Source organism: Sciurus vulgaris (assembly GCF_902686455.1).
Source record: "Sciurus vulgaris genome assembly, chromosome: 9".
Taxonomy (NCBI): Eukaryota; Metazoa; Chordata; class Mammalia; order Rodentia; family Sciuridae; genus Sciurus; species Sciurus vulgaris.
Genome location: NC_136469.1, coordinates 53,656,595 through 53,670,950, shown reverse-complemented (window position 1 = coordinate 53,670,950; position 14,356 = coordinate 53,656,595). Strand labels below are relative to the sequence as shown.

Genomic DNA, 14,356 nt, shown 5'->3' with positions numbered 1-14,356 from the left:
TCCACTGCGGTCACCACCTGTTCGGGCGAAACCCGCGGAGCGCGCACCTACGCCTCGGGTCCCTTTTCCTTCCCGACTCGCCCTTTCCTGATGAGCACCCTGTTTTCCTTCTCCCAGGTCGGGTTTGCAACTTTCCTACCAGCCTAGGGCTCGCCCCGATTGGCCCGCCGGGTAGAGACGCTGCCTTCCCGCAGCTTACCCGCCCCGGAGCCGCAGGAGCTGCTGGGCCCCTGGGAGGGGCAGAGAGCCCCCACCCTGTGCCGAAGCTGGGAGCGCTGGGACTCAGGCGCACGCGCCCCTCCCGCCCCTCGCGCCCCTCCCTGCGAGCGGTGCAGCTCCCCCTGCAGCGCCTCCCCTCACGGGGAGGGAGCCGGAGGGGGCTCCCGGAGCCGCGCCGCAGACCTGCTCCGGCTGCGCGTCGCGCCTCTCTACTCCCAGAGTGGCAGTAGTAGCCGCGGAGGAGGCGGTAGGGGGTTTCCGCGACTTGCAGTTTCCCTGGGGAGCGGAGGAGGAGAGCCAGCCTTTCCCCTGCGCCCAGCAACCTCAACCTGTTCCCGGCGCGCGGCGACTCTGACCCCGGGACTCGCCGCCCGACATGAATTTCCTCCTGGCGCTGGTGCTCCTGTCCTCGCTCTACCTGCAGACGGCCGCCGAGTTCGACGGGAGGTGAGCTGGGCCCGGGGGCGCCCTCTCCTTCCCGCGCTAATTTCACACTCGCGGTTCTGGGGCGCCTCTCCCCGTGGGTTTACGCAGTGAGAGAAGCTACTCCCCTGTCCAGAAGTTGGGCCACCGCACAGGTTCGCGGGAGGAGAGTTGTCGAGCCTCTCCGGGGCCTGCCAGTGGCTGGAGAGGTCGCGCCGCGTTCGAGTCCCGGCTACTAGAGGGCGGTTCCGCCGCGGGGCGAGCGGCTCACTCCAGCTGGGGACTCGGGAATTGGGAGTCCGGGAGAAGAGAGGCTGGAAACTGGGATCACAGCTTGAGGGCGAGGTTTCCCCGCCTAAGTAGAGGTGACGCCCGGGACATCCCTTGACCCGGGAACTCGCTCAGGATTTAGACGACGCTTCAGTGGGGAAAGTTCCAGGTGACCAGGATGAAATCAGAGCTCCGAGCTGTCAGGGCTGCTCACACAAAGACAGGGGGCGAGGAAGAGACTGGGTTCCCAGGACCTGTTTGTCTCTCCACTTGGTCTTCTCCAGGGAAGGGTCTCAAAATAAGGACTGAGAGTGAGACACTACGTGTGAGTGTGCGTGTGTGCCTGTGCCCGGGTATGTGTGTGTGTGCGCGCGCGCGTGTGTATGTGAGTGTGAGAGACAGTGAGGGTGAGAGCTCACACCACAGCTCCTCAGACCTCGGGCAAGCCAGACTAGTGCGTGCTCTGACAGGTTCCAACAACCCCGGGTTCAGTCTCCGCTGTCACTCAGTGGGTCCCTAGGTTGCTGCGCTCGGCGCCCTTTCCCTGGCAGCGAGATCCGCTCTGGTGTGCGTGCGAGGGATTGACAGTGTGAGTGTTGGTTAGGAGGGCGTGCTCGGTCCCTCACCTCCTTGAGAGTACAGACCAGATCACCTTGCGCACTGCTGGCTAGTGGAGAGGTTTTGCCCTGGGCCACTCCACCATCCAGTCACCCTCCTAAAGCGCCCCCCATCCCCACGCGCCTCGGTATGTCTCTGGCAGCCCTGAAGATGCCGCACCTGTTTTACCTGCAATCTCGGAACGAATCAATCGCACGATTGATTGACTTTCTTGTACCTGGAGGGAAACAGAGGGGAACCAGTGGAGCGCTGAGAAAAGCTTGTTTACCACCTGGTCAGAGGAAATAGAAAATCGGGGGTTATTTTGTACTTTGGGCCTGGGGGTAGAGAGGTCAGGTAAAGCAAAGGGAATTGAAAAGCTTAAGAAGAGTTTAAGGAAAAATGAGTAGCAACCAGAGGTTAGGCCTTTTATTTTATTTTTTAAAGCAATATTTTGCCTACATTTGAGTATGGTATGTATTCCTTGCACACACATTTACAACAAAAAATACGCCATGGGATAGGCACATACAATGTAGCTTTTAAAAGGTGTCTAAAACAGTCACTTAAAATGTTAATCTTCCTGGAGAAAAAAAAAAAGTCATTTAAGGGAACAATTTAGCAAATAACATCCCAAAGTGTGATCTAGTGAATAAATCTGTCCTGAAATTGCATACATTCTTTAGGCATTATTTACCTTAGAGAGGAAAATAATATGGGTTGTTGATATTGGCAAGTTTCAAGCCACAGGATACTTCAGATGTCAATTTCACCTTAAACTCTCCTTGGTTTTGTTTAGACTTTTTTTCTAGTACATTTTTTTCTTTTTTCTTTTTTTCCAGTTATATCTCCAGGAGAACACTGTTCCATTTGATTTTGGAGGACTCTCCTCTCTTCCCCTCTCTTCCTCTCTTCCTCTCTGCCCCTTCCCCCATCTGCCATTCATATAGCAAAAATTCTTTCTTCTTTGACATGTCTTACATTATTTAATATTTTTTTAGTTCACAATGAATCAGTCAAAACTGGCTCCCTGCCCCCATAACAGGTGTGAGCCTTTGAGGAATCTGTTTTATTTCAACCTTCAGAAACCTCCCTGTGAATGGCAACCCCAAGAATTCTTGGTTTTAGCTAGTGCTATTTCTAGTTAAGAAAGAGCCTTCTCCCCCTTCATTCCCTATCCCTGTGCACTGGGTGAGGGGTGTGTGTTTTACTGTCTGAGGTTTGAAATTAGATCATAGCAGAACTATTTCTGAGAAGGTGTTTTAACTTTAAATTTCTGCAAGCAGAAAGGAGTTTGTAGAAAATTGTTAGACGTGATGTAAAACAATAACAAAGAGAAAATTAGTTTTAACCTTAAGAGTGTCTTTGTTTATTTGTAATTTTTTTGTTTGTTTGTTTGGTAGGTGGCCCAGGCAAATAGTGTCATCTATTGGCCTATGTCGTTATGGTGGGAGAATTGACTGCTGCTGGGGCTGGGCTCGCCAGTCCTGGGGACAGTGTCAACGTGAGTATCAGGCTGGGAGCTGGGCCTTTTACCATCATTTATTTCTCTACTCTTCACATCAAAGAGCTCATAATTTCTGAGCAAGTCTTGACTGTGCAGTTCTGACATGGGTTTTCAGATGCAGAATCCAACAGGTTATTCTGCCCCTCTCTAACCTGAACCACCTGTATTAAGGTGACAGCTTTTTTTTTTTTTTTACAGGGAGCCACCTAAGATGCTCAGTTTAGCATTTGTCCCCAACATCTCCATCTCCTGTGTTTTCGTCAAGCTTATACTTTTCTTTGCCCCAGGCTCTGAAATGGGGGAAGATAATGAGTCTAGACTGTATTTACACTAAATAAACTTTTAATCTTAGAGTACTTATAAAATCCTCACCATAGCTGTGTATGAAGTGGCCCATTTGTAAATCTTTTTTTTTTTTTTAAGAGAGGTTGTATTGACAATGCTTTAAACAAACCACCTAATATGATCACAAAAAACCCTCTGGAAAAGCATTATTCATTAATTTCTGCAAATAATCAACCTCATGTAAAAGTTATTAAAACAAAACACTGATTTCTGTTTTTTCCATGATAAAAATGGATATATTAATGGTAAAAGTCAGAGAGAGCCACATCACAAAAAAATTAGAAATTTGTTCCCAAATTTTACCTAGATCTGGATCTCAAAGTTGTATCTCAATCTTCCTGCAAAACAACAAAAAAACCCTCAAAAGAGGAAATGAATTTCTGAGGCACCTTTAGTGTGCTATGCTAGATTTTATTTATACATCTGGAGAAATGATGGGAACTGAGTTGAGTTTCACATTGGGACATAGACTTTATCACCAACAAAGAAACAGCTTAGATGAATAAAGACTGTTGAAACAGGTAGTGGAAGAACCTACCTTAGAGATGGATTGGCAGTGTGAGGATTCAGGTAAATTTAAGTTCAAGAAAGGTAGAACTTCCCTCAGCTTTTTAAACTTAAAAATGTGTATGATGTTTATCCTTAGCTTTGTGAAGGAGGGGAAATGAGAGTCAAATGTTGATTCTAATTGTATACATAGCTTGCTGTCTATGGTCAGGGATGAGGTGAAGGGAACTAATTCTTGTCTACCTACTATGTGCAAACCACTAGGATAGGCCCTTTGCACAGTTGATCCATTGCCTCCTGTTAAAGAGAAATGATGGTAACTCCAATTTCCAGGAAATGAAAGAACTAAGCAAAGCCAAAGTGCCTCTACTGATTAATCTGTTCAGTTTTAAAGGATAAATGGTCAAAAAGAAGGATAATACCTGGTAGAATTTAGCCCTCTGCCAATTATATCATAGTATCAGAAGTATTTGCACAGCTAGAGGCCAACAGGTGTGGAATTTGAGGGACCACCAGGCTGTGGTATCCACAGGGTGAAGAGAGGAGCCTTCTCTTGGCTTGATATATAAACATACCCCTCCCAAATGAAAATGGTAGGTCTCTTTGCAGGAATGGAGATAGTTTCTTCCTTCTTTGCTGCTGTAATTTGCAGGAAACTCCCCAAATAAAATGTTGAAATGCCTTGAGGTTGGTGCAGTCTCCCAACCCCACCCAGGACAAGCCTGCATTGGCAGAATGCCCTGAACAGCAGTGGAGTTCACCTTCCAAAGGCAGCCAATTGGGGGCACACAGGCTCTCTGCCAGGTGTGCTAAAAGAATTCCAAGCAGAACACTTCTCAGATCTGAGAGGTTCGTTGATATGGAATTCCCCAGGAAGCACTTCTAGGAGCTGTTCTATTTTTCTGTATACATTTATCATATTTTGTTCAATATGCACTAGCTTGGTAATTCTGAGTTTGAATGAGTGCAGAAACCATTCAGAATTACAGAAGCATTACAAAATTTAACCATTCAAGAGATTTCCTAGGGTTTTACTTTCTGCATAGGCGCTTTCCTATCAGTTACAGAACACCTTTATTATTTTTATGCCTTCGTTTTGTTTCTTCAAGAATGCTAAGTTGTCAAATATAGTATTTTATACTACTTGTCTTTTCCCTCTTGTTATCCCTCAAGATTCTGAGAAAAATGCAACATGGCATGAGTTGATTATTGAAATGGTAATACTAGAAAAATGTGTAAGATGATTTTGCAAAATTGCAGTTTATCTTTGATCTGGTAAAAGTCTGAAAACCAGCATAATGCAGAAGGACTTGCACTCTGTTGCTAGGCTGCATGGATTTGAATTCCAGTTCCACCTCTTCTTAGCTGTGTGGCCTTGGGCAAGTAATTCAACTTTTCTGTGCTTTATTTTCCTTGTCTCTAAAATGAATAGTACATACCTCAAGGACCATCCCAAGGTTTGAAAGAGTTATAATTTGTACAGTACTTTAAAACTGTGTTTGGCACTGAGTACATACCACGTATGTGTTCAGTAAAGTTAAATGTAAAGAAACACTGCTACTGAAAACAGTGCTATCTGTGCATCTTCGTTCGTTAGCCGTGATATATGAATTTTTTTGCATTTATGTTGCCCAAATTAAAAATTCTTGCCAAGTCCTCTGTGTTTCAATAAAATAAAATCCTTTAAATTAGAAAGGTCCAAATTGTTTTTTACCATTAATATTAAAAGATGGCAAGGTTGTACAAATAAATTCAGAGATTTATTTGTTTTCCTGTGTATTTTGTTTCCAGAATCTTAGATGGTCCAAATGTCAGTTCAGAGTTCTGCCTATCTTTGTTTTGATATAAACAGGTAGAGGAATGTGGGGGCAAGAGGTCAGCTCAAAGGGTAGGACAGCACTAAAAAGAGGCTTGTAGGATGAATGGAATATTTCTGATTGATTTTTGAAGAAAACCATTATGTAATTATAAGCTTGTTATTACATTTTTTCAGGAAAAATGTCTTGCTATTCTGTAACAATTAAATTTAGTAATGGATTATCTATTTAAAATTTTTTCTAAACAGCTTTTAGGAAATTTAATGTAAAAAATATATATATTTGACTTTCTGACCCCTAGATAATCTCAGCATTCTTTTCCATGAGGAGCAATTTCTCTTCCTCATCGAAGGAGCCCTGGTTCTCTTTCCTTCTCATGGCTCACTTTGGAATTTTTCTTCAAAACAGCACAGTGGCCCGACTTGGTGGTGCATGCCTGTAATCCCAGTGGCTCTGAAGGCTGAGACAGGAAGATCACAATTTCAAGACAAGCCTCAGTAATTTAGCAAGGCCCTTAGCAACTCAGTGAGACCCTGTCTCAAAATTTACAAAAAAAAAAAAAAAAAATCTATATCTATATCTATATCTATATCTATATCTATATCTATATCTATATCTATATATATATATATATATATATATATATAATGTGGGAATGTGACTCCTTGATAAAGTGCCCCTGAGTTAAATCTCCAGACCAACAAAAACATCAACAACAAAAACCAACAAACAAAACTGGCACAGTAAAGCAAAAGGGACTATTTCCACCTATACTCAGAACCTCTCAGTTATTTCTTAGGTGTGTACACAAGTGGGTGGGGCAGTAGTACCCTCATTATATTATTTATTAGATCTTATGCCCTATTGCAGTGACCCTTTTATGACTGTCTATTCCATTTGGTTGAGCATTTGTGAGACATTTAAGCCCAACCGTCACATGGGTCAGATATACACTTTACACAAAGTGTGATGAATTTCATTTTTACTTACTATCCTCCTTTTCCTGGACGTCTCTGAAAAGACTAACAATGTGGCATGCTACAGTTGGTAAACCACCCCTTCTGGCTTACTCTGTCAAGCCACAAATCCACAATCAGCTGGGGAATTTCCATCCCTTCCCTCTAAGGAAGGATGGACCAGAAGTGCTACCCAAACGTGCATAGAATACATCTTCCTGCTTTTTGCCTGTACCACCCAACATTCTGTCCCAACATTCCTACCCTGCTGGGAAAGCATGATCCATTCCAGAAATAGGCAGGTTGTATTTTCATAGTTCTTTTTAAGCTCATATTGTTGACTTCTTTCTATTCTTTGATTCTTTGTTTTCTGTTCTTGACTCATAAATAGATCTATTGCATACCAAAATTCAAAATTTGATTTTCTAATTGTCATGGGCTTTCCTTTTATTGAATATTAATGTTGTTCTTTATATTGTCAAGTAAAGCTTTTTATTATGTTACATATTTACAGCACAGCACCTTAATCACTTGGAAATTGTCACAAAATATATCTGTTTCTTGCTCTGTAATTATTTTGTTCTTTGACTTTCCATCTTCTTAATGCACATTTCATTTTAATTATATTAACCGTTGTCTCCCCCTACTGTGTGGATACTTCTGTAATAGAGATTTCTCAGGTCTTGTGTATTTTATCTTAGAAAGCTCTGTATGCTATAGAAACAATTCTTTAGTAGATAATTTGGGACACCTAAGTTCAAACTTTGACTTTTATCCCTGATTAGCTAACTAACATTTTTTAGCTACAGTTTTTGTTTTTGTTTTTGTTTTTTTTATCATACAAGGAGATTTCCAAGGTGCATTGTAGCTCTGAACTCCATATAAGAACTTCCTCAAGGGAGAAAATAACGTGTAGCTACGATTTAGATGCTGTTTTCCTGTGTGGTTGATTTTCTCTTTGCTTGGAGATTTGGGCCTACATGTGGCTTATGAAAATAGTATTTTTTTGTTGTTTTTGAAAGCACTTTCTGGAGTTGTGAAGAAAAACTCAAAATACCACTAGTTCCAGGTTTCAACAAAGCTATTTAATTTCTGAGTTCTTTGGCTGTCTGTGAACATTTTGTGGTTTCTGAAGGACATAGTATGAATTAGGATGATTTATATCATTTATCCTTAAAGCTCAGGGAAAATGCAGGTGTTTTGTTATATTTCTGCTAAGGATTTTGAGATGTAAAACCTACACCTACAGTTCACTTTGCTTTATTAGTTCTGAACCTCATTTCCTCCTATCTTATTCCCAAATTTAGTAAAGGCTACAGCTGTACAAATGCCATATGAAGTGAAAATTTAGATTGTTATCCCCTTTAGCTAAACATAGATTAGTGAAATATAGGGACTGTGAAATAGTACTTTATTCTGAAACTATTTTGGGGTTGTCAAATAATTTTAGTTGGGTAATGTAATTACTAATGATTCTAAATTTTGAAAGAATGATAAGCAAATTATTGAATTATTTCTGCATTTCTGATGAAAAGACAGTTTAATCAGAGTGGTGTTAAGTAAATGAAATATTTTCCTCATACAATTTCTTACTTGCATCTGGGTTCAGAAATTGTCTTGTAAAAGGAACATGATTTATTAACTTTTGCCCTAGTTACAAAATCATATAGATTTTATCTTTCTTTGATTATTTATATTCTGAATATTCTCTTTTAAATAATTAAGAATAAATTAGATTTTATTTCTCTCTGTGCTTGGGATGGAAGCCAGGGTCTTGTGTGTAGTGTTCTATCACTAAGATATCTACCTGCCAGCCCTTAAATTAGAAATTTTGGTATCAGCTTGGAAGGCCACATGTAGGCTTCTCCCCATGTACAGGTTACTTCTAGTGAGTGACTTTCTACTTATAGTCAACAGCAACTTCTGTTGAATAGGAATTAGTATTTTATACATAAAGAAATATTTTTATACCTATCAATTTTAGGTACCCCAGGTGTAACTGGGAGTCTAGGAGTGGGATCCACTGTTCATTTGTGAGACATTTGGGTTCTCAGGCCATCTTAAGGAACCTGAACATGGTTCAGTCTCCTACATTTGTTAGCTTCCTTTTAGAATTTTGGGGTAAGAAATGCAGATTTCTTTTCTTTTGTTTTCTTTTCTTTCTTTCTTTCTTTTTTTTTTTTTTTTTTTTTTTGAGAAAGGAATAAAAGCAAGGCAGTAGATAATTTTATAATGATATTCAGCACTCAACCTGAATCCCCAAATCCCTAGGAAGTGAAGCTTTTGACCAAGATTATTCAACTGCCACTTCCCTTGAAAGGTCCTTTAAGAACACCATGTACTTTGAGTCACTTCGAGTGGTCTTGGAATGCAGATTCTAAACTCAAAGCTGTGTTGAAGAAGTTTGACCTTTTCATACAGGTAACTTTTGAGTCTGTGTAGTCTTCAAAGTTCAATTTCACAGAAATTACTTTGTTCTTTTACTCTTTCCCTTGATTAGAATTGATCTTTATAATAATACTATTAAGATCCACTAATTTCCTGAGATTCCCCTCATAAAGTTAATCTGGGCAGGTCTTAATCTTTATGGATTAGAAATGTTAGTACCTCCCAATCTGGAAGACCAGGCCAAAGAAAGGGAAGCATTCTAGTCTTTGCAAGTTCAGCAGCTAGATCTGCTCTCATGTACCTGCCACAGGTATGTGCTGCTTGAAAGTGCCCATGCCTTGCAAACCAGGACCAAGCAGGCACTTCCCATTTCCAAAACAACATTCTATCTGCTACTTAGAAAGTTTTTGATCAACTTCCCCACCCACCCATCCTCCTGTATTGAGTATAATATCCAACATTCTATTTGGTGCTTTTTATCTGTAGAACTCATATTCTATGCATTCTGGGTCAGCTGAACCAACTGCATGCTTTTTAGGTGATAATCAGTAATATTGAGTGACTCCTTGCAGCATCCTATGGTAAGAAAGATATTCAGCACAGGATTGGAACTTCATTGTTGTGGGGGAGAAAAAAGGGCTAGAAAAAATGTCTCTGATGGCTTAAATTCATTACTATCCCCCCTTCCACAATCAGGCACTTGTCTCCTTTCTTGACAATTTTGTGTAGGTTTAAAATTTTTCCCATCAATCTTCCTAAAATATTAATTTATTTTGTAAGAGAAGATGCACTCACTTCCTCAAATAATCCTCCTCAGAGAAATAAGTATTGTGTGACTTTAAAAATTATTTTAAATACTTATGGATAGATTCCTGCCTGTTTTCTACAAATGAAAGCCTACTATATATACTGCTCTGTACCTTATTTCATTTTCTAAATGGTACATCTTAAAGGTCTTCCTTTATCATCTGTACATGAAAGGCCTTCTTACTTTTTATAGATTCATGGTATTCCATTTATAACTCTACATAATTTATTAACCAGTCTCTTATTGATAGACACGTATGTTGCTTTGAATCTCTTACTAACACAAGTCATTCTAAAATAACCTTGAGTGTAATGTTGAAAAGAATGTTGTTTTGCCTGCTTTCTAGTATTTCTGCTGGGCAATTTTTTTATATGGGGTCAAATGGTATATACACTTATAGTTTTAATTGATTGGTCAGTGGTTTCTTACTTGGTAGTAAGTAGTTTAATGGAAAAGACTGGATGCCAGTGTTGACTCACAGCTCTGGAAGTCCCAAATTCAGAGTCTAATCTATTGCTTGATTTTAGGATGCTCTGATTCTTACTCTTTCCTAAGAAAACCCTCTGACTATTCCCTATTTTTTTTTAATCTGTTTCCTCTTAGATCAGTGGCCACTGGCTGATGTTGGGAGAATGGGGTGAGATTTGTCAAGGTCTCCCCCTAGCTTCCTGCCTATTGCTCTGTCTATACTTTATGGATGTGGATTCCTATTTACCTTTCAGAAAGATGAACACATTCTCTTAGGAATTGCTTGAATTACTTATCTTTTATTATCTGGATACTTCAGCCACGATTTATATACTTATGTATATGGTGCATACTTGAACACCCTATACACACAGACACAGAAGGCAGCCTTATTTCCCTGTTTTTTCCCCAACAGGAAACCACTGTTTTCTATTAAAACATTTCCAAAGTCTTCCCTTTTCACAAAATTATACATGAAGTAAAAACCATTCTGGATCTTGCTTTGTTTCATGTAAGGATCAGTCCTTAACCGTTCATGTAAACCTGACTCATTCTTTTGAATGGCTGTATGCTATTATGTAGATGTACCATAATAATCCTCTGATTATATACACTAACTGGTTTTCAATATTGTATTTTTATAAAATATACTACAATGAACATATCTATGTATATATCACTAACACTGTTAAATGGAATTAGATAAAGGATAATTATGGAGATCTCCCATCTCTATATTAGTAATTGAAGAGCTTTCATTTTATTGTTATAAATTTTCTTATATAAAATATGTGATTCAAAGAAAGATAAATCCTGGCTAACATTGCAATGTGGAAAACTGCTCAGTTATTTTCTATTTTTGATTCTTTAGAAGATACCTTTAAATATAAATAGAATTTGTTTATTTCATTTTTTATGTCTTTTTTTGTTTGGAAAAAATGTAAATTAACTTCTAGGAATTAATGGGATAAAATATGAAAACAATTAACAAGGACTAAAGGGAGTATAAGAGCTAAAATAAAAGATGGTGGAAGGAGCTTTAATGAAATGTAGAAATGTAAGCCATAGGAAACTATGTTGCATAATTTGACTCTTCGCCTCTATAAAGTAGCCAAAGGAAAAAGGGAAGTGTTATTGCTTATATAATTCATGATGTTTGCTAGGGGAAAAAAAAAAAAAAACAAAAAAACCAAACCAGTTATTTTGGAGAAAAAGCATGGCTTTTGCTATAATTTTGAAAGACTTTCATGCAGTCCTTTACAGAGCAGGGAGGGATGGAGGGGAAGGGACCACAGTAACATTCCTTTCATGAAGGCAATGGTGATTTTGAGAAGTTGTTTTGTGGAAGTTCCTCCAACATGAGAAGAGAGACTTACTCTAAAATTGCAATTCATGCAAAGCTAGTTTACATGTAGTTTAAGAGATATTATCTCTAGTTAGCTTTAGATGGTTCAGTATGATCCAACCTAAAATATTTAGCTGTGAAGGGTAAAAGCTACAGAGCTTTGTATGGAAAGTTCTAGGTTAGACAAGACAATTTCAAGTTGGAATCACTGATGATGATCCTGAAGTTTGCTGTATTATTTAATAGGTTAAAAGCCAGTCCTTATTTATTTTATTTTTAAAATCTGTATATTTTAAAGATCAGCTAGTGATTGATGGAGTTGGTATCCAGACACATTATGAATGGAGTGCAGATAGGTGTTCCTTGAGCTCTACTATAAGTGAGTTCTGCAAAGACATCAGTGGGAGATATTTTAATATCAATTTTGTATGCATTGAAGTATAAAATATATATGATCTCTTCTCCCTTCTGCTATGCACCTTTTCATTTCCATGCAAATTATGGTTTGGGATATGGAGGAGACGTGCAACCATTGCTTCTGGGCATCATTTATACAGTGAACCCAGGAACAACAGAATCTTTGGCCTCTCTTCACTCCTCCAAAGCTTCTGATTATTTAAAGTGTATGAAGGAGTCAAACAGACCCTTACTTGTTGTCCCCTAATTCACTTGGATGTCAGAGAGCATACTTTTTATATGAGTCACTCAGGTCTGAATAGATTCAAAGTCTGTGGGAAGTACTCAACATTCATCATCTGAAACCCAAACTTAGGTCTTCTTTTCACTGGGGTGTGAGGAAGAACTGATTTTTATGCACTCCTGAAGCCCCAGAGGGAATGGATCCCGAAATCCTGATACACATAAATCTAGACAACATCTGTTTATTCATTCTGTATTATAGATTCCGTGAAGAATTTTGGTTTAAATTAACTGATGAAATTATTAAGTCAACTTATTATCTTAACTCTGGTGGAAGGAGACAGATATAAAGAGTCAAAATGATTTTTTAGCTTAAGAACATGGTAACTGATTTTGGAGAGTTAACCTTCCCCATCTCTTATTTTATTAGAAGCCCTTATTTTCTGTCACCCCAGTTTAAATATGTGCCTATGCACACAAAAGGAAAAAACAATTAGCAATTCTGAATTTATTCATGTTTTGCCAAAAACAGTGTTATTTTTCAAAAACCTTTAGCCTTATTTTCATAATTCATAGTTCAGAGGTCTCAAATTCATTTTCAGTGGTCAAAGATATGTATTGCCAAATTTACAGAAATTAACTCCATGGATAGACTTTCTCACAACAAGCTTCCCCCTACCCAAAATATTTTTCCAAAGTCTTTGGTATCTCCTATTTTATTTCAGTGTTAAACTTTTTATAGAAACTTGGTAGTAATCTGCCAAGTATTTGCATGCCAACAAATAGCAAAGCCAGCGATCAGTTAGAAAAACACAAATTGCAGCACATATTAGTTGTATTTTTTATGTATGATGAGTGTTTAGAGTTGATTTTATATTGTATATAGTTACTATGTTTATAGTTTCCACTGGATAAATTGTTCTAAGTTCAAATGAAAGATAATGGTGATTTTCAGTTCCTTTGTCCCTGGGATAGATTTTTAAACTCATTGATGAATTAAAATATTCATCATATCTTTGTCTGTGTATGACCAGGAATTAAGACATTCTGATGTACAGCTTCATTTTCTAAATACCAGAAGTGGTTTTTGAAACAGTTACTTTTAGGGAAGAAAGTATAAAAATAGGAAGATAATGGATGAAGTTGCTAAACGTTCTGTTCTCCAATCTTGTATTGAGGTCTGATGAATTGTTATACCTTAATACTTATGAAGTAGTGCACTGGAAGTTGGGCTCATCCAGGTTCTTACTTAACGTGGTTTTCATGGGGTCTATTGTCTTGGATGTTGGTGTTATAAACATACCAAGTTGGATAACTATGAATTGCATTTGCAGGGCTAATACCAACTTTTTCAGCAATGAAAAACATAAAATTTAAGATTGAGTTGTAGAGAATGTTTAGAGTTTTTGCTTTGTTCCAGCTGATGATTAGGGCCATGGGACTAGAACTCCTTTCCCTTTTTGTACCTGGCATTTGTCACCTGTGAGGGGGTGTCTGTGTCCTGCTGTGCTGCTTGATTAGGAGGCTGTGTGTCTCCAGCCTGAGTCTGTGGTATCCACGTCTGCATTTCAGTCTACAGCTTCTATTTTTTCCTTTCAAAGGCTATACTTGGTCTAATATTTGGACATTTTAGAATTTTTTAGAGTAATTAAGCTATACATGAGAAGTTAGGTATACCTTTGGATAAGAAAGCTTATTTAGTTCCATAAGGTTTCTTATCCTTCATTTTCTTTAATGCTTTACAAAGCTCATGGCTGTCTCCAGATCTGTAAACCTGTTTTTAACAGGCAAGAAAAGTAAATCCCTGAATAATTTAATTTCTGTGGTTTATATGACTCATCATTTCATAAAATTATGAATTTTAACCATGTATAATAAAGGGTATAATATCCCTGGGACCCCTCAGATAAATGGAAGCTGTGGACCTAGGACAAGCTGCAAGAGGGAGTTCTAGAGTTGTAAGCTTTAACCAAGTGGCTTTGCTGGCAATGTTGCATGAGTTTACTCAGGTGATCATTTTATAATGGCTGTAGAGGAACAAATTAGTATGGAAAAAAAAGGACAGAT

The 14,356-nt window shown here is 38.9% G+C and overlaps 1 protein-coding gene across 6 annotated transcripts in view; it reads left to right on the top strand.

Moving 5' to 3' along the window:
• Positions 1–249: 249 nt before the first annotated feature.
• The window catches only part of NPNT (nephronectin), a 70,568-nt gene continuing 56,461 nt past the window's right edge, over positions 250–14,356 (top strand). Inside the window, exons 1-2 of one of the 6 annotated variants that reach the window (XM_079154695.1) lie at positions 250–666; positions 2,913–3,013. In XM_079154695.1, coding sequence (XP_079010821.1) covers positions 596–666; positions 2,913–3,013 — 172 coding nt within the window. In that variant the 5' untranslated portion in view covers positions 250–595. The remainder of the gene's footprint in view (positions 667–2,912; positions 3,014–14,356) is intronic. The other 5 variants (XM_079154697.1, XM_079154692.1, XM_079154693.1 and 2 more) reach the window with 5 other exon arrangements.